This window comes from Tenrec ecaudatus, chromosome 4 (assembly GCF_050624435.1).
Source record: "Tenrec ecaudatus isolate mTenEca1 chromosome 4, mTenEca1.hap1, whole genome shotgun sequence".
Classification (NCBI taxonomy): domain Eukaryota; kingdom Metazoa; phylum Chordata; class Mammalia; order Afrosoricida; family Tenrecidae; genus Tenrec; species Tenrec ecaudatus.
The window spans coordinates 70917410-70938883 of NC_134533.1; the positions used below are offsets into that span (position 1 = coordinate 70917410).

Below are 21474 nucleotides of genomic sequence, written 5' to 3' on the forward strand. Positions count from 1 at the left end.
CACTGTGTCAATTCATCCATTGAGGGTTTTCCTCTTTTTTTTTAACTTACCATGCAAGACGACCTTCTCCAAGAAGTGATCCATCTTGATAATATGTCTAAAGTACATGAGACAAAATCTCGCTATTCTCCCTTATTAGAAGCATTTGACTGTACTTATTTCAAGAGAGATTTGTTCATTTTTTCTGGCAGTCAATAGTACATTAAATATTCTTCACCAATATCATAATTCAAAGATATCAATTCTAAGATCTAATCACTTTCCATGCATATAAAGAATTGAAAGTACTATGGCTTGAGTCATGTGCACCTTAGTCCTCAAAGTAACATCTTTGCTTCTTAACACTAAATAGGTCTTTTGCAGAATTACTTGACACAGTAAGTCCTTTTTTAAAATAAAAATACCATACATACTCATGTATAAATTTTTCAGCACATTTTTAATGCAGTTTTTGTGGTAAAAATAAGTGCCTCAGCTGATATTTAGGTTGGCTTATACTCAAGTATATACAGTGGGTGTATTTTATTTTTCTCAAATGCCTTCAATCTAGAAGTTATATAAAACTAAAATAATATAACTGTATAAGGAAAATCAGTTATAAAGGCAATATATGTACTTGGTTAAAAACAGCCAAAAATTACAGATTGGTCGTAGATATAAAAAAAGGAAAATAGTTTACTGCTTCATTCCACAAACATCTCTGCCAACACCAACCCCACCTTTGATTTTTTTGAATGCTGTTTCCATGGGTGTTGTTTATGAATCCAAGTAAAATGGAACCCTAGGTAACTTCAATGATTTCTTATTATCATGATGTTGCGAAGATGTTTGTTTTCATGTTGAGGTGTAATCCATTCTAAGGAATAGTCTGTGATCTTCCTTGGTATTTCAAGTGTTCTTTGCTTTCAGCCAATAAAATTGTGTCACCTGCATATTGTGAATTATAGTCTCCCTCCAATATTGCCACACTCTTATTCATACAGTTCAGCTCCTCAGACTATTTGCTAAACATCCCTATTGATAGAATACAACTCTTAACACACCTTTCCTGATTTTAACCCAGTGTCCTGTCCTTTTTCTGCTCAAATGACTGCCTCCGTCTATGTACATGTTCTACGTGAGCTCAACTAAGTGTTCTGGAACTCACATTCTCAGCAATGTTCTATAAATTATGATCTGCATAGCTAGCTGACTGATTTTGATTTGTCAATGAAACAAATAAACATCTATCTAGTATTCTCTGCTTTCAGCCAAGATCCATCTGATATCAGCAATGATATCCCTGTTCCACCCTCTCTTCTGAATCCAACTTGAATTTCTAGCAGTTTCTTATTGATATACTACATAATCACTTGCTTTTGGATGGATCACTTTTCTTTGGAATTAATACAATTCTCTTTCAGTCGGTTAACCTGGCCTTCTAAATTGCTTAGCATAGAAGCGTGAGTGCCTCCAGGGTTGCATCAAGTTGCTGGACCATCGGTATCCCTTCAATTCCCAGAGCCTTGTTTTGTGTCCATACTTTCAGGACAACTCAGAACTTCTTCTTACAATACCATCTGGTTTTCAATCATGCTCCCTGCTAAAGTAGTTGACTATCTACCAAGTCTACATTCAAGAACAAGTTTGAGTCTCTTCCAATAACCATTTTGGTCTTTTCGTTGTCGTTTTTTTAATGACATTTTGCTTTTTTCAATATGAAGTCCTTCATGTCATCGCACAGCTTGCCTTGGATTTGGGTGATTAGTTTTCAATGCAACAAATTTGTTCCTGTGACAGTCTCTAAACTCAGGTGAGATGTACTCAGGTCTTATTTTGGCTCTTGTGGGCTTGTTTTACTACTTGAATTGTTTGAAACTTCAATCAATAAAAGGTGTCCCTTACCAAATAATAATCAATGTTTGAAACAAAAATGCCTTGTGGGGTTTTAAGGAGCCCTGATGGTATAGTGGTGGTGCATTGGGTTGCAATATGCAAGGTCTGTAGTTCAAAACAATCAGCTGTTCCAAGAGAGAAAGATGGGCCTGTCTATTCTCTTATAAATAGTTATAGTCTCAGAAACTCACAAGCACAGTTCTATCTAGTCCTACAGACTTTCTGAGTTGGCATCAACTCAATAGCAAAATGTTTGGGTTTTTTTGGCTAATTGAGAGGAGTAATAGTAAGCAGAGAAGATTTGTAAGGTTTTTGCATTATTCAAAAAAGGGGTGTATCAATTCATTAATTGTAAATCCCATTAAGTCAGCTTTGATGGTTATTACTAAATAAAAGGGGAGATGTATAACTTCCAGACTATTAAGGCAAGAATTTACTTTTGTTTAAATGATAAATTCATAAAAGAAAAGAATTGGGGGAGGAGGGTGATGGTACAAATAAGATGGTAGAGTTATTCTAAATCCAATATAAATAAAACCTACTTAGATTTTGCTTACTAATATCTATGAAGCAATTATTAAAATTACTTTGCGTTTATTGTTACCAGGCACCGCAGAATTGGGTTCAACTTATTAGCAGTGAGTTTGGTTTGGGTACAAGAAAGGCAAACTGAAAATGTACAGAGCTACAAGGAAAACATAGACCTTCTAAGTAGTTTTCTGTATGTACTTCTTCCAAGACAGATTTTTCTTTTTGTCTTTCTGGCAGTCCCTAGTACTCCACAGGATACAATGCTATTAACAATAAAAAATTTTCAGATTTCACTAATTTTATCTTTTTTTTTTTTCTTTCTGTTACAAGATCCAATTCAGCATCCCACACTGCATCTAGTAATCGCTTTCCTTTGTCTCCTCTGATCTGCAATATTTCCTATTTTCCTTGTTTTCACAATCCTCACAATTATGAAGAGCACTAGTTTGTGAGATGCCCTTCAACTTATTTATTTTTATTGTTATAAATCGTAGAAAATATCAAAATGTGAAGCTACCTGACAGATCTCCATCTAGGTCTATGTGGCAGTTACATACCACATATACTCATATAATAAGCCAAGTTTTTCAGCACATTTTTGAATGCAGTTTTTGTGGTTAAAATGAAGTGCCTCCGCTGATATTCAGGTCGGCTTATACCCGACTATATATGGTAATCTCCTCTATCAACTTGCAAAGGGTCTAGCCTGTCAATCAGGTCACAGCTTGATGATCTCATTTAGAGGCCATAAGAAGATAAATAGCTCACTGGAGGCCAAATACACTCTCTGCTTCTCATTCTCTGCTGACAAGACATATGGACTTATGCTGATGACAGCCAGAGCCCTGGAGTTGGAGAAGCCATGTGGAGACCCACGCAAGCGCGAAGATGCTTCCACTGCCACTGGATCCAAAAGATTTTCTACCCACTGGCCTGTGATCTTCCTTCACTCAGCATCATTGCATGTGTTGTGTGAGTCCGAAGAGGAATTTTCAGACTGGTATTGTACATATGGGCTAATATTGGACTTATGGACTTGATCTGGACTGGGCTGGGATGTTTTCTTAATATACAATTACTCTGATATAAAGTTCTCCATTATACATATGAGTGTCTCTGGATTTGTTTCTCTAGTTAACAAGGATTAGATTAACACTCTATACCTCTTTTTCAAAAAATACTTTATACTGCAAATTAGTTTTCCATTTAATAATTCAAACACATTTTGCTTCACAAACCAAGAGAAGAAGGGCTAGTGGTCTGAAGTTAGGGAGTTAGTTGTGCGAACTAGCCCCTATGGGGGCTAGGGCTGAGAATGAGAAGGGGCCAGCTGGTCTGAAACACATAGCTTGTATGGCTTTGGCTGAGATGACCAATGAGAGAAATATGTTTGAGACTGTGAGCTGGTATAAACTGTTGAAATTTGTTGGGTTGCTCTAGACTGGGCTTTGCTTATGGATAAAGATGACCAAAGTTCCAACCAGATATGAAGATGTGCCACATCAAGAAATACTCTTTCTTTCTTTTGAAGAAATATTCTTGTTCTCCACAATACCGGGTAGGAACCCTGGTGGGTGTAAGAGCAGTGAACTTCCCAGTCCACAGAGCAAGTAAATCTGAGCGCCTTCAGGAAGGACTCTGGCTTATGGAGTGGAGGACCTCCATGCACTTAATTGGGGGAGCTAAGATTTGCTGAACCACAAAGCTACAGCTAGGCATTTTGGGGCAGAGGCTTATAGTGGAATAGCTTACCCTTTGGGCATTTCTCAACATCCCTATAAGAATTTTGTAATATTTTACAAGGAGTCAAAGGGACTTGGTGTGGCTGAGAGGTCAAAGACCAGAAAGAGGCTTAAATGTGAATACTAGGAAGGACTGTCCTATAGGAGAAGCTGTCCAGTATGAACGGTTGCATCCTGAGCTTTTATAACCTAACTTCCTTAATAAACCCCATAATCATGTGTATTGTCTGTGAATTCTATGTTGCAATAGCAATAAATTATCAAACCTAAGTGAAAGTAGAGTTCTGTGGAGAGGGGTAGTTAAGTGTGAGAACTTGTAGGAATGTTGAAGGGTAGGGGCAAGTCAGAACTCAGCAAAACAGAAATAAGCTTTGGGTGATGCTTATGTGAAGTATGATTTTCCTTCCCTTTTGCATAGATGGAGGAAGATAGACACAACCCCCAAGTTCAGCAGTTCTTAACCTGGGGGTCGAATGACCCTTTCACAGGGGTCACCTGATTCATAATAGTAGCAAAATTAGTTCTGAGGTAGAAATGAAAATAATTTTATGGTTGGGGGATCAACACAACATGAGGAACTGTATTAAAGGGTTATAGAATTAGGAAGTTGAGAACTACTGCCCAAGTAATTTCTTTTTATCATCTCCCACTTTCTCTCAAATGATTTAATCTCAATATTTGTACTTCACTAGTGTTGATATTTCCCTTATAGACCTGCCTGTTCTTTGTATGAAAATCGAGCCCTGAGGGTCAGTTTCAGAGACCCAAGATCCCTAATAGTTTCTACTATTTTCTACTTGACCAGTAACCCTTATTACTTAAAAAAAAAAAATCTATCATTGGTTTTGATTAATTTCCAGACTACGGACCATAGTCTTAGGTCTTACCTGTCTTTCTACCCAGTAGGCCTGGTCTTCTATGATTATGAGTTTTGTTCCACATTCTTCTACCACTCTAACCAAGATTTTCTAATGTTATTCCTTTAAGTCAGAGAAAACCAGCCTCTTACAACTAATTGTATGGTTATATGAAGATTATAGTAAAGTCATAGAGAACAGGAAATATCAGAGAGAGAATAAAATAAAGGAGTCAGACACATTTTATGGTAGGATGCTCACCTAAGCCCCACTTGGTGATCCACATGGAAGTGGGAGAGACGAGAACGTCTTTACTATCTTGGGACATTTATATAGAGCCATAAAACATGCATATTCAGTAGTTACATGTCGAAACATGGGTAGAATCTACAGTAAGGTCCCTGAGTTCACAGGTGAGGAAACCTGCAACAGGACAACCACAGAACTGATCTATATTAGTGCATATTAGGGGTACATACTATCTTATTTCATATGATGTTCCTTGATCACTTTGAGACTGCAAATATCTTCAGTGTTCTAAAAAATTCACCAGACATCCATCTGACAAAAACTCATCATCCATCAGACATAGCTGCCTACAGCAAATACAGTACGGTGTTCTAGTACTGACTTCCTATTTCCCCTACTCTGGCTATATTTATTAATTGAAATTCTTCCATAAAGAAGTGTCCCTGGAGACTCCGGATAGGGCAAGATATGACAAAATAACGATGTATAAATTACCAAGGGCACATGAGGGAGGGGGAAAGAGGAGGGAGGGGGAAAAAAAAAGAGGACCTGATGCAAGGGGCTTAAGTGGAGAGCAAATGCCTTGAGAATGACTGGGGCAGGGAATGTATGGATGTGCTTTATACAATTGATGTATGTATATGTATGGATGGTGATAAGAGTTGTATGAGTCCCTAATAAAATGTAAAAAAAGAAAAGAGGAGAAAAAAATGATTAGGGCAAAGACTGTACAGATGTGCTTTATACAATTGATGTATGTATATGTATAAACTGTGATAAGAATTGTATGAGCCCCAATAAATTGTTAAAAAAAAAAAAAAAAAGAGGACCTGAATCAAAGGGCTTAAGTGGAGAGCAAATGCTTTGAGAATGATTGGGGCAGGAAATGTGTGGATGTGCTTTACACAATTGATGTATGTATATGTATGGATTGTGATAAGAGTTGTATGAGCCCCTAATAAAATGTAAAAAAAGAAAATGATTAGGGCAACGAATGTACAGATGTGCTTTATACAATGGATGCATGTATATGTATGGATGGTGATAAGAGTTGTATGAGCCCCTAATAAAATGTTAAAAAAAGTGTCCCTTCTTTATTTATATTACTATGGATTCATGATTATTTTTATTCTAGGGTTTAATCCAATACTATCATTTCTTGCTCAATTTTTCTTTAATTCCTCTTGGTTACATTACCCTTGATCATGCTCTACCAGGCCTCTTACACCCTCCTCACCACCAATTTGGATCACTTGTTGTTCCCTTGTCCCTGAGTTTGTTAACACCACTACCTTTTCCTCCACCTGCCCCTCTCCCATGTCCCTCCAGAACTGTTGGTCCATATTTGTTGCTCAAATAATCCCAATTTTCCCTATTGTAAGTTTTTTTTCTGATTGGTTATGATTTTTTTTAACTTGCCCTCACTCTTTTTGAAAATACTTTATTACATTCTGGTACTACGAGATGTTCCAGGCTCATCTTTTATTTTTCCTGCACAGTCCTGAAATAAACCACGCCTCCAAGAAACGTATACAGCTGCCTATAAAAGTTAAATGTGTTTGAAACATACACCACTTACAATAAGGCCTGATATATAATATTAAATGATATTGAGAATAATATATACTACAATGAGACACCACTCCACCTCAGCATTGATAGTAAAGTTTAAAACACAACAGGAAACAAATAGTATAAGGGTATGGAGAAAATGGAACCATCATATCAATATTGTGTTAGAACAATCAAACATTTAAGATCAAATAAGCACCATATATTCAAAGACAAAGTTCAAAGGGTTAGGAAAGAAGGAAAAATGCAAAACTAATATAGGGAGAAAGCAGAATAAGTGATGGTACGTTGAGGAGACTGAAACAAATTATATATGAGTTTTTTAATGTAAATCTGATGCTCTGTAAATTTTCACCTAATTCACAATTAAACGTTAAAAAAAATACATGGTCACAGTATTCAGAATACTACCCAATCAGACTGAGGTTGAAATGGCTTTTTAGATTGGGAGTATAAATGGTTAGTACTCAACTACTGGCCAAACGATAGGCAGTTTAAACTCAAGGCTTGGACAATACACATGAAAGGTCACAGCCTAGGAGGTCTATGGAGTACTTCTACTATGCACGTATAAAGTTATTGTGAACTGTGACTCATTGGCTGCTGACAACAAAAATCTATTCATTATTGCAATAACAAAGATTTTGAGAAAACAATGCAAAATATTCTGGAGAGAAAAGTTCACCTAAATAACTCTGAAATATAAGAGGGATGCTTTACTTTAAACTTGACATATTCAGTCATTTTCTAAAGAAGAGCTACTTTCAATTTCTGGACATTTCATTAGCATTAAACAGGTAAGAATAATAGAAAAGTGCTAACAATAGACTTTGGATGAAATCTGAGAGGGACTCATATTAGCCATACTATTATCAAAGATTCTTCTCATTTTACATATGGAAAAAACAGGCATTTTTACACATGAGAAAACTGAGCAGCTCATGAGTTTGAAATGCTGACCTTGTAGTTAGCAAGCCAACCTCTGCCCAAAAAACAAACTGACTACCATCAAGTCAATGATGACTCATAGTAACCCTATAGGACAGGGTAGAACTGCCCCTGTGGGTTTCCAAGAATGAACTCTACAAGAGTAGAAAGCCCCATCTTTTTCCCACAGAGCAGCTAGTGGTTTCAAACTGCTGTCCTCTTGGTTCACAGCCCAATGGGTAACACTACACCAGTGCCAATGCTCCTTGTACCCTACCAGGACTCCTCATAGAGCTACATATGAAAATTTACATTGAGACTAAATAAAATATAAAAATCAGTTGCTCAATCGCACTAAACCAATTACCATCCATTCAATTTCCACTCATGGTGATCCCATGTAATTGGAGTAGAACTGCACTCTACAGAGTTTTCAAGGCTTTTCTTCTAAAGTACATGGGGTTCAGTTCAAACCACCAACCTTTCGGTTAGTAGCTAAGTATTTAACTGTACTGCTCAGGGGCTACTAAGTCTTATTAACCACCACCATATTGAACAGCTCATATATGGACTATTTCTATCTTGACAAAAAGTACACCACCGATCTCGGAATTCTAAAATCAAAAACCTCAAAAACATGTAAAGTATTCCAACAATAAAGGTCTGTATGGAAAACTACAACCATGAATGTCAAGAATATCGATATCAAAATAAAAATGACCTGAGATTTGCATCAAAATAACCCATGGGAAAGAATGCAAAAGATGAAACAAGATTAAGTCATAACTCGATCATTACTGAAGCTGAGTACATCTACATTATCTGACATTTCACATTTACAAGAATAGTAAAAAATCTGCTATTTTGCATATTGATGATATAGCAACTGATGTAGCAAATGCTGAGGTTAAGAGTAACACTATCCAAAAAAAAAAAAAAGTAACACTAGCTTTGATGGTTAAGGTTAGCTGTCAATTGGCTGGGCCATGATCCTGTGGTATGGCAGGTATCCTCCATTTTGCGATCTGAAGTCATCTGTTAACATCAGTTCTCGCATAATAATTTGGACTTAACCATGTCAAATCACAATTGATGTCATTACAGTCACATGAGTTATTAACAAGCAAAATAGCCAGATAACAGATTTTTTATTATTGTAAATGCAAAATGTCATATAATGAGAAAGGTCAAAAGCCAGGAATCAGAATGTCTACATTAGATTCTGAAAGGTAACAAAGTTTTCAAACTTCTGAAGAATATGTTCAACCAAGAATACTACACTGAATTATCAGGATCTTATGAAGATAATTTCAGGCACACAGGTCTCAAAAAATGATCTATCATATGTCCTTTATGAGGAAGCACAATATGGAGAACATAAAGAATAAACCAAAAAACAAGGGAAAATAGAATCTAGGAATCAGGGGATCCAAGGGAGAAAGGGAAAACAGATTACAAGGATCTACATATAACCTCCTCCCTGGACAGCAGAGAAGTGGGTGAAGGGAGACGTCAGACAGTGTAAGATATGACAAAGTAATAATAACTTATAAATTATCAAGGGTTCATGGGAGGAGGGTAGCAAGAAGGGAAGGGAAAAATAAGGAGCTGATACCAAGGGCTCAAGTAGAAAGCAAATGTTTTAAGAATGATGTTTTAACAAATATACAAATGTGCTTGACACAATGGATGGATGGATGGATGGATTGTGATAAGAATTGTACAAGCCCCCAATAACATGATTTTTTAAAAAGTTTTTAAAAACTTCAAAATGCTTATAAATGTAAATCCCAGGATGATAGTTGTGGTAGTTAGATGAGTTTATGTCAACTTGAAGATGTATGAAAGTGTAGGGGTGGAATCCAACTGTCAATCAGGTCACAGCTTGATGATGCCTCCTTGGGCGACTTTATAGGACAGGGAAGAACTACCCTGATAGGTTTCCAAGACTGTGACTCCTTACAGGAATAGAAAACTTTGTCTTCCTCTCTGTAACAAGTAAACTTCACATTCAAAGTATAAAGGCGGGAGCTACACAAAGTTGGTGGAAAATTCCATTATCAACCAATTCGATTTTTTTCCCACCAACTTTTTGAAGCCCCTACATGTCAGTCTTCTTTTATTAAACAACTTACATTACTGAAATATTAAAAGGTAGGCACCTATATAAAGATTACCAAGGTCAAAACATCACTAACAGAATCCATTCTCATTGAGAAGTTAAATATTAAATACAGTCTAACTCCAAATTAATTCTATAAATGTCTTCAAATTCATGAAAAACTTTCATGTACCATATTAACAGCAAGTACTTTTCTTAACCAATAGCTTAAAGACTACTGTATTTAGTAAAACACTAAATTTTACTAAACTGGACAGGAAAAAAATTCCAGAATTTTTTTTTTAAATGATGGGGGTAGGCCTATAGATTATTAGATCAGGTCCCATTAGATTCACCACAGACCCCATCATGCGGAACATTTGTGTATACAACCAAATGACTTAAGTATAAAATGTTAAATAATTATATAAGGAAAATTTTCAGACAATACCTTACCATAACAAAGAGTAAGCCTACTAGTATTTTAACCTTGTTTAGTATATTAACCTTGTTTACTACAAAACTCATTCATTCACTTAACACATATTTTGAACCTCTACTGTCCAGCCTGGCACTATGCTACACACTGGGGATACAATAAAGAAAGATAGTTTTTATCTTCATGGGACATGCACTCTGCTGTGGAAATAAATGATAAATAAATCATTATAAATGCGGTAAATGCTATTAAGGAAACAAACAAGGCTTTATCATAGATTATCGTCGTTGAAAGCTGAATTGTAGAATTCTAACCGAGCTAAAAATAAATAATTCATGAAGAGTTACATCAAGATGGCATGGACTCTACAGATCTTTGCTAATACATAAGAAAACTAGACACTGCTCATGAAAATAGAGATCAATTTTTCATTGCCAAAGCTACAGAATGGCCATACTTTAACAATACAGTGGTCTCAAAAGATAATTATCTTCACAACTCCACATTGTAAAAGAGCATGTAAACACAATCCTAAAACAGCTAGATATTATGTGGGATCCTGGATGGAATCACAGAACGGAAAAAGGGAAATTAGATAAAAAATAAGGAATTCTAAGTAGATTATGGATTCTGAAGATAATAATGTAACAATAATACTATGATGCTGTTAACAGAAAATGGCAGAAGGGAATATTATCTTCTGTACTATTTTCTCAAATTTTCTATGCATATAAAACTCGTTTACTAAACATTTAAAAAATAATGCATGTGTGTTATCTTTAGAATTAAACCAACCACATAAGTTGATGCATCTGGGGCTATCCTTTGTTACAATACTGTTAGTGTTGTCTGCTTTCAGCTGAACTCCCTCTGTTTTGGTTATTAGAATAAGATTATACACTCATTTTATCACTGAAAAAAAAAACTTCCCCAAAAAGTCTATTTTAAAATACACACACAATTAATTTGGCTTGGGGAATTAGTTGGGAGAAAAAGTTATTAAAGGTTAAAAGTAAGAGATATGAGAAACAATAAAATCTGGCACTGTTAATTAGAACATAAATTCTCCAGAAACTCAAAGGAAACCTGATGATTACTATCTTAACTGATGTTAAAATCTCCCTAGGACAAGAGATGAGTTATCAAGCAAACTAAGTAACTGCATCACAGCATAGGGCAGAAAATAACATCACCAGAGTGCACAATAAGCACTTTAGACCTTATTTATCAATAATTACCTATAGGCCATCTTTTATGTATGGTCTGTCTTGAAATCGACATAATATGGTGGACCAGGGTCAATCCCACATGTTCTATCAAATTACTTATCTAAAGAAACAAGCTTCAATTTGATTACAAAAAAAAAACATTAACAGACTGTTTCCTGGGTAAAGGAGAGAAAGATTATCTATCGATGAAAGAAGAAAGATGATTGCTAAGGTCCAATTGGAGGCAGTTTTGCAACTAGTTTCAGCCTACTTTTAATGTCATACAAATTAGTATTAAGCAAAGCTCTCTGTATTTATTTCAATACCTGACTTCTTATCCAAACAAGTAAATAACCTTTTCCATAACCTCACCTAAGACATCTGGCAGGTGCCCAGTGTTTGAAAATTTGGGAGAAACTTATCTCTCAACATGTGAATGTTAAAAATGGTCTTGAAAGTGGCAAGAAAAACAAAGGGTGCTAATCTCTAAATTGCAAAGTGTCACATGTGCAGAATACATCATGAAACTATAAGTAATCTTAGACAACCATCACTAAATTAGGATCTTGTATCTAATATAAAGTATAGCAACAACAGAAACCTGACCACGAAAACGACAGTATAATTTCACACATCAGATACTACGGCATCCTGAGCTTGAATGAGCCATTTAGCTGCAACGGTATTACATATTTAAATCTAAGTTAGAGAACAAGGTGAGGAATGGATTACTACTGTACTCCATTCCTCCGTAACCCCAAAGAAAACCCTACAAAACAGTGTCGTTATGCTAAGCCTCTCCTCGCAGAAATCCTCACTTTAACGCTGGAAAATACTCAAAAAGAAATGAATTAACATTTCCCCAGAAATTCCTGTTTGCACCACCATGAGGAGACTCGTGTTGAATCGAGAAAAAGGGGAGGTGAGATGTGAAAATTCCAAGTAAAATGATGACATAGCATCTGGCAGTGATCTGAAAAGCATCCACAATGCCAAAGGAATTGGCAGCGAAGGAAGTCATAGAAGAAAATAAAGGGTCTCAACAGCCACAGCCCAGCCCAGCCCAGCCCAGCGGGCAGAAAATCACGCCGCCGCCGCCGCCGCCACCCTGCCCACCCCCACCATCCACCCTCAAGCCGTCTCCAAATCCAGGTAAATTGCTACCGCCACCCAGACGAAAAGCCTCCACGGATGTTCTGCGACCACCATTTCCCACCCTCTAAGGGAGCCGCACTTCCAGGGCCAAGCCTCTGGGGAAAACAACGCCCAGCGCCCGCCCGCCCGCCCGCCTCACCCAAGGTTGAAGGGGGCCGGGGCCCCGGAGTGGGCTCCCGGGGGTGGGCCCGCAGGCGAGCCAACCCGGCGCGGAGCAAGGAGTAGGGTGGGGCTCCGGAACGGGGGCTGGGGCTGGGGAGACGACGAGGACCCGAACAAGAAAGGAATGGAGAGGCGGCCGCGGCTGGGCGGGGTGACGGCTGCGGAGGGCAGCGCCGGGCTGCGGGGAGCCGGGGCGGCCGCGTCGCGGAGGGAAGGGCCGGGGGAGGGGGGCCGAGGAGCGAAACGCCGAGCGACGGATCGGCGAACCCTGGGAAGGGCTGGGGGTGGGACGCGGCGCGAACGTCAGGGCAGCGCGGAGCCTCGGCGGGCCGAAGGGCCGCACCGGAGGCGGTGCGGCGGAGCCGCGGCCAGCTGCCAGGAGTGGGGGCGCCGCGCACTCACCGCTCTGCTCCCCCAGGAACACCAGCTTGAATTTCCTCAGCGGATTCCCGAAGTCTCCGCCCGCAGACATGATGGAGCCGGAGGAGCTGCCGCCGCCTCAGTCCAGAGACCTCCCGGACCGACGCCGCTCCAACCGGCAGACGAAAAGGATGGGGAAGGGCAGGAGCCGAGCTCTACTCGGCCCCTGCAGGGCCCGGCGGCGGAGCAAAGCCGGAGGGCAAGACGCCGTCACCGAGGGGCAGCCGTCGCCGCCGCCGCCTCCCCGCAGAGTCGCCTAGTACCTATCGAGGCCCGCGGCGGGGAAGGGAGGGAGGGCGGTGTCGGAAGCCGCCACGGGTGTGCTCCGTTCCCTGGGCTAGCGCCCTGGCCTGCCGCAGCACCCGGCGCGGACACTGGGCGGAGAGTGGCGGAGCCGGAGCCGCAGACGCGTCTGGGACTTCTCAAACGCAGCGCCTCAGCTCCCCAGCTACCGCCGCCACCGCAGCCCAACCTGCTGAGTGCGCGAGCCTCTGGTGCGGCGCGGGGCGAGCCCGGGCGCGAGCCTGCCGCCCCGCCGGCCGCCGACGTGGGTGCGTGCGTGCGTGCGTGCGCGTGCGCGCCACAGCCGGCGCCTTCCTGGTTTACCCAGCAATCCGGCCAACCCCACGGAACCGAGAAGAGGGCCTGTTAGGTTTCCCCTCCCGTCCGGAGGAGGAGGAGGAGGAGGCGGGACGAAGCCTGAGCGAAACCAGGGGATGGGATGTGGAACGCGGAATGAGCCAATCGGAAGAGGCCAAGGCGTCCAGGGACAACAGTGAGCTGGCGGCGCGAGAGTGCGCGCGACCCTCGCGCCGTGGAAAGCGTCGCGTCGTGGCGGCCATAGGAAGTGTGGCGCGTCGCAGCCTGAGGGAAAAGCAGGGGAGGCGGAGGCGGGGCGGGGACAGACCTAGGCATGACCCCGACAGTGCCGGTGGGTCAGAGAGCCCTTGCTGATGAACTAAGTACCTCTTTCCCGAGCCCTCAGCGATCTGTCACAGCCCTCAGAATTCCCAATTATCCCTGCACCCTTCTCCATCTTCTCATCGTCATTCCTCATGCGGCATCTTACTAGGTACATTTTCCCCCGTCTCTCCCGGGAGTTTCCTAACTGCAAGAAGCAGAACCTCCGCAATTTGTAGATGAGGAAACAAGGCCAGAAGGAGGAAATGACTTTTTTTTCGAAATCCACGAAGACCGTGAAAAACAGGTTTTCTTATTTTCCCTCATTGACCCTTTGCAGCCTGCTTATTAATGAACCCATCCACTTCCTAACCAAACTCAAGCCTGGACTTCTGTTAAAAGCCAGACTTTTCTCCAATGTGCACAACTCTAACGGTAGGGCCACCCTATGCCATGCTAGGAAAAGGGTTGTGACTTCAGGTAAACCAAGACCTTACTTCTCACCGAGGAAGATTTGCAGAAACTCCCACAACATTACAGGTGTAACATAACTGGAGCCCAAATCTGGGCAGGGGGATATTTCAATAGCACCCTATCGACATCCCTGAGTCGACATCCCTTAAATTAATCGCTTAAAGTATGTGTATTTTTCTGCGGATAAGGTTGTAACTTTCATCAGATTTTCAACCAGATGGGTGATCCAAAAAATAAAAGGTTAATGCCACAGTCAAGAGGTGACATGCTGCAAAAATTATGTGGTATCCCGGATGGAGCCCTGGGGTCGAAAAAATACTTTTCCATCTTCCCTTCAGCTATAGTATAGGCTTATGACTCAGTTTGATCCACTAGGAGACAAGGAATGTGCTAGAATATACAGCAGTTCTCAGCCTGTCAGTCATAACCCCTGTGGGGTCGAATGACCCTTTCTACTTTTCTTTTTAAATCTTTTTATTGGGAACTCGTACAACTCATCACAATCCATACATATATTCATTGTGTCAAGCACATTTGTACATTTGTTGCCATCATCATTCTCAAAATATTTTCTTTCTACTTGAGTCCTTGGTATCAATCAGTTCCTTATTTTCCCCCATCTTCCCTCTCTCACAAACCTTTGTTAATTTATAAATTATTATTATTTTTTCACAGGGGTTGCCTAAGACCATCAGAAAACACATATTTCTGATGGTCTTAGGAACTGAGAAACTGCTCCTCTATCCATTTCCAGGGGTGTCCACCAACATACAGATACCCCCACATACAAGTACCAAGTTTGAAGACTATTACCCACGCTACACCGTGCTTCAAGACAAAATTTCATCTATTTGTAATTATAAATAAATATTTTAAATATATCATAATTACATATTGTTTTGTGATTAATCAATATGCTTTAATTATGTTCAATTTGTAACAATGAAAATACATCCTCCATATCAGATATTTACATTATGATTCATAACAGCAGAAAATACAGTTATGAAGTAGCAACAAAAACAATTTTATGGCTTGGAATCACCACAACATGAGAACTGTATGAAAGGGTCCCAGCATTAGGAAGGTTGAGAATCACTGTGCTAGAAGATTCTGTGATAAATTTTCTTCCCTAATGAAATGAGATACATGATTAAAACTACTATTTTTCTACCACAGGATGTGACTGTGTGAGGATATAGTTACAGCTAAATAATCTTATGAACATTACTACTTAATCCTGAGGAAAAAAGCCACTACATTGAAGATGGCTAAGCAGAATGCTAACCAGCATAATAGAACCTTTTACCAACCCTAGGACTAGCCTTCCTCTGTATTTGTTTCTGATGAAAAAATACATATGTTTATTTTTAATAATATAAATGTCTTTGTCTTCTTGCAGATGAAAATATAGGACACTCTCGCCAGTACATCTGTTAAAACACCTTACACAATTCCTTGACCATTTGTGTGTGTGTGTCTTAATAGTTATCAAGCTTCTCGAATGATTAAAAAAAGGAAAAAAAGTAGTTATCAAGCTTAAACTGCCTTTTTTGTTTAATACCCCCTAAAAAAGGATTTATTGCTCATGGAGAAGCAGGAAATCAATAGAAAGAAGAAGAAGAAAAAAAGTCCAGGTAAAAGGACTGAAATCACGGTGCTCATATTTGAAACAAATAGCAGATCTGGCAGAAATTCAAGTTCCATCAAATACAAAGTCCTTATAACCCACTCTACTGGTTATAATAATCATTGCTGCTAAAAATAATGGCCAGTCAAAAAATAATAATGGTCAGTCAATGTACAAAACATAAAAATGACAAGTGCTTAATAATTCAAGGTGACCAATTAAGTGAGCACAATTAACACAGAGTATGTTTAAGGAAGTCTTGTTTTTAAAGGACACAGAAAGAAATATGAGGGGTAGAGTGAGTCTTTTGTTCAAAGCTTGTTTTCTAATTCCCTGACCTACAAGCATGTGGCAGGGAGAAAGTATAAAGATTATTTGGCCTGGCTGAGCATAATAGTGGATGGAACAAGAGGCAAGTGTAAGGAAATAGAGGAAAGAACTAGGTGACAAAGAGTATTTACAGGGATCTAAAGACTGGAATGTACATATGTAAATATATTTATATAAGAGTGTGGGGAAACAGATCTATGTGCGTATATTTATAGGTTTAGTATTAAGGCAGCAGATGGACCTTGGGCCTCCACTCAAACACTTACTCAATGCAAGAACATGTTGTTCTATTAAATTGGCATTCCAGGATGCATACCTTCCCGACACGATTGTTGAAGAAAAATGTGTGCATAAGCAAATGTGGTGAAGAAAGCTGATGGTGCCCAGCTATCAAAAGATATAGCATCTGGGGTCTTAAAGGCTTGAAGATAAACAAGTAGCCATTTAGCTGAGAATAAAAGCCCACATGGAAGAAACACACCAGCCTGCATGACCACGAGCTGTAGAAGGGACCAGGTATCAAGCAAGCATCAAGGAACAAAAAATCATATCATTGTAAATGTGTGAATGCAGAGTGGAGACTCAAAGCCCATCGGCAGCCAACCAGACACCCTCTTACTGAAGGGTTGTGGGGAGGAGATGAGCCAGTCAGGGTGCAGGGTAGCAACGATGAAACATATAACTTTCCTCTAGTTCTTAAATACTTCCTCCCCACCCCCACTATCATGATCCCAATTCTACCTTACAAATCTGGCTAGACCGGAGGATGTGCATTGGTACAGATGGCAACTGGAAACACAGGGAATCCAGGACAGGTGACTCCTCCAGGATCACTGGTGAGAGTGGAAATGACTGGAGGGTGAGGGAATGTGGGATGGAGGGGGGGAACTAATTACAAGAATCTACATATGGCCGCCTCCCTGGGAGAATGGACAGCAGAGAAGAGGGCAGGGGGAGACATCAGACAGTGTAACATATGACAAAATGATGATAATTTATGAATTATGACGAGTTCATGGGGTAGGGGGGAGTGGGGAGGGAGGGGAAAAGTGGGCAGCTGATATTAAGGGCTCAAGTGGAAGGCAAATGTTTTGAGGAGGATGATGGCAACAAATGTACATATGCGCTTGACACAATGGATGGATGGATAGTGATAAGAATTGTACGAGCCCCCAATAAAATGATTATTTTAAAAAGATTATTTGGCCCAAGTGGAAGAGAAGGAGGTAAAACTTGAATGGATTAGTACTTCCTGTGACTATAACCAATACATTAGCTAAAACTAGAAGTTATTTTTGCTACAGTTTGATCTTCACCATCTATTTTTGATAATTCTACTTTGTTCCATTCATGTGAATCATGGCCCCTGTTATAAATAATGTGCTTTCTCAGAGTGTTATAGGTAGAATGTTACTTTCTTGAAATTACATGGGGGAAGAAGATGATTCTTTTTTTGATAGTCCAGAATGTGTAATACTTGACACATTGATGAGGCTCTCTTCTCCCCAAATTCTATCCCACACAAATAATAAAGTGTCTGAAAAGTATAGGGAATGAATCACTCCACCTGCTACTGAGAGATAATCTGAGAGTAAAAGAGAACAACTCCTTCGGCTGTTTATATAAAGAACCGAGCATCCTAGGACAGAAAAGTGAGACCAACACTGTTTGCACTGAAGTACCAGCAGGCTGTGTGGCCAAAGTGTAATTTGACTAAGATGGCAATAGAAACTATATTTTTGTGAAAATTTCTTCAGATTTTTTAATAACACAAAGTAACTTCATTTACATAAAATTCAGAGATGTATAAAAATCACAGCAGTGGTTATATCTTCAAACTACCCAGTAACGTAAATCCCAGAATTAAAAACTTTAGACAACAATATGAAGGGGTACCTCCCCAAAATGAAAAGAGGTTCCACTAGACAGAGCTTTCATACTAGGCGTTTTTTTCCCGCTAGGTGCTAGGTGAGCATCCCATCCAGCAACTGTCTCTGGGTTAGTGCACCCAGTAGTGTCCCCTGGAAAGGTTCTCTGTGATCATAGTGAATTTTTTCATAAAAGCAATTTTGCTTGAACCTCGTTTTGTGTGATTGCTGATTTAAGAGAATAGTGTGCTGCTGTGAAATTTTGTTTCCTGCTTGGGAAAAATGTTGCAGAAGCTGTTGTGATATTGAACACAGCTTACAAGGACAGTGCAATGGGAAGAACTAAAGTGCATGAGTGTTTTTCACATTTCAAAAAAGGTAGAATGTCAATTTTTTTTAATTTTAACAATTTATTGGGGCTCATACAATTCTTTTCACAGTTGGTGGAATGTCAATTAATGACAAACCTCATTCTGAATGTCTGTCAGCTTCCCAAAAGGACAAAAATGTTGACTCATAGTGCATTTGAAGTTCATTCCAACAGGTCAGACTTAATCAAGTGTTCTATTTGGAAGTTCTGAAAAGATTGTATAACAGTGTGGGACAAAAAAGACCTGATTTGCAGCAGATAGAGGACTGGTTTTGCCACCACAACAATGCACCTGCTCATGCAGCCATCTCAGTGTGCCAGTTTTGGGCATAAAATCAGCATGCCTCACTTACCCCACACACCTTACTCACATGACCTTACTCAGTATGACTTCTTTTTGCTTCTGCGAATGAAGAGGAACATGAAAAGACAGTCATTTAATGATGTAGAAGAGGTCAAGAAAAAAACAAGGCAGGTGCTGTCAGTCACCCAAACAGATAAATTTGAAAAATGTTTCCAAGAATGGAGTCACATATTTGACAAATGTATTAAGTGTAATGGAGAGTACTTTGAAGGTGATAAGGTTGTTGTTGTTTTTAATTAAACACATAGCTTTGAGGGGGTGAAAATCTGGGGTTTTCTGGGTACCCCTTGGTATCATGGGATACAAATTGAGCAATCTGCCTCTATCTTTTTCTGAGATCATCCCAAAATAAGAATAAAATATAGAAATACTAATACATGGATTCAGATAATAGCAATAGTTGAACAGCATGATGGGCATAATTAATGTCACTGAGTTGTATACATAGAATATGTAAAAGAAGCTAAGTGGATAATGTTTGGTTACACATATACTTACCGTAACAAGAGCACAGCAAAAACAAACTCTGACTATAACATATGTAACCCAGAGCTATAAATTAGGAGGTAAAAAATAAAGCAATGAAAAAAATTAAATATAAAGCAATGATAACTGCCTAAATAGAACATAAAAAGTACTTACAGTTGGGAAAGTAACAAGAAACCATCAGGCTTGAGGACAAATGGGTGCATAAGCAAATGTGGCGAAGAAAGCTAATGGTGCCCGGCTATCAAAAGAGATAGTGTCTGGAGTCTTAAAGGCTTGAAGGTAAACAAGCAGCCATCTAGCTCAGAAGCAACAAAGCCCACATGGAAGAAGCACACCAGCCTGTGCGATCACGAGGTGTTGAAGGGATCAGGTATAAGGTATCATTAGAACAAAAAAATCTTATCATAGTGAATGAAGGGCGAAGTGCAGAGTGGAGCCCCAAAGCCCGTTTGTTGACCACTGGAGATCCCCTTGCAGAGGGGTCTAGGGGAGAAGATGAGCCAGTCAAGGTGCAATGTAGCACCCATGAAAAATACAACTTTCCTCTAGTTCCAAAATGCTTCCCCCCCCCCCACTATGATCTGAATTCTACCTTGCAAGTCTGGCTAGACCAGAGCATGTACACTGGTCAGATAGGAACTAGAAAAACAGGGAATTCAGGGAAGATGATCCCTTCAAGACCAGTGGTGTGAGTGGCAATACTGGGAGAGTACAGGGAGAGTGGGTTGGAAAGAGGGAACCGATTACAAAGATCTACATGTGACCTCCTCCCTGGGGGACGGAAAACAGGATGAAGAGACGTTGGACAGGGCAAGATATGACAAAATAATAATTTATAAATTATCAAGGACTCATGAGGGAGAGGGAACAGGGAGGGAAGGGGAAAAATGAGAAACTGATGCTAAGGGCTTAAGTGAAGAGCAAATGTTTTGAGAATGATGAGGGCAATGAATGTACAGATGTGCTTTACACAATTGATGTATGTATGGACTGTGATAAGAGTTGTACGAGCCCCTAATAAAACAATTTAAAAAAATAAGAAACCATCAGGCTCATGAATGTAAAGCATCCAGTAACATAGGAGGTGAGTGTCATGGATTGAATTGTGTCCCCCAAAATTATGTGTTGGAATTCTAACCCCTATACCAGTGGATGTAATCCAATTGGAAAATAGGGTTCTCTTTGTCTCTTTAATGAGACCATGTCAATGCTGAGTGTGCCAATGCTACTCATTTTACAGATCTAAAATGAGTTTATGGGCACAGAGAAGCAAGCACAAACAGAAGGGAAGGTACATGCCACCGGAGAGCCCCAACGAGTCAAGAAATGCTGGGTCTAGAGCAGTGGTTTTCAACCTTCCTGTTGCCACGACCCTTTCATACAGTGGTGACCCCCAACCATAAAATTATTTTCGTTGCTACTTCATAACTGTAATTTTGCTACTGTTATGAATCATAATGTAAATATCTGATAGGCAGGATATATATTTTACAAATTGAACATAATTAAAGCATAGTAATTAATCACAAAAATAATATGTAATTATATATTGTGAAATATTTATTTCTTTTGTTTTTTTAAAATTTGTAATGACAAATAGATGAAATTTTTTCTTGAAGCCTGGTGTAGCATAGGTAAGTCTTCAAGCCAGGTATTTGTATGTGGGCGTATTTGCCTGGAGATGGATAGAGGAGCCATGTTTTGGTTCCTAAGACCATTGGAAATACGTGTTTTCCGATGGTCTTAGGCAACTCCTGTGAAAGGATTGTTCGACCCCAAAGGGACCGCTACTCACAGGTTGAGAACTGCTG

At 39.7% G+C, this 21474-nt stretch overlaps 1 protein-coding gene across 3 annotated transcripts in view; it reads right to left on the reverse strand.

The window, feature by feature from the left end:
* RAB6A (RAB6A, member RAS oncogene family) overlaps window positions 1–13767 on the reverse strand; it is a 61865-nt gene extending 48098 nt beyond the window's left edge. Inside the window, exon 1 of one of the 3 annotated variants that reach the window (XM_075546254.1) lies at window positions 13221–13767. In XM_075546254.1, the coding sequence (XP_075402369.1) occupies window positions 13221–13290 (70 nt within the window). In that variant the 5' untranslated portion in view covers window positions 13291–13767. Of the gene's footprint in view, window positions 1–12795; window positions 13046–13220 lie in introns of those variants that run through there. The other 2 variants (XM_075546253.1, XM_075546255.1) reach the window with 2 other exon arrangements.
* Between the last annotated feature and the right edge of the window lie 7707 nt (window positions 13768–21474).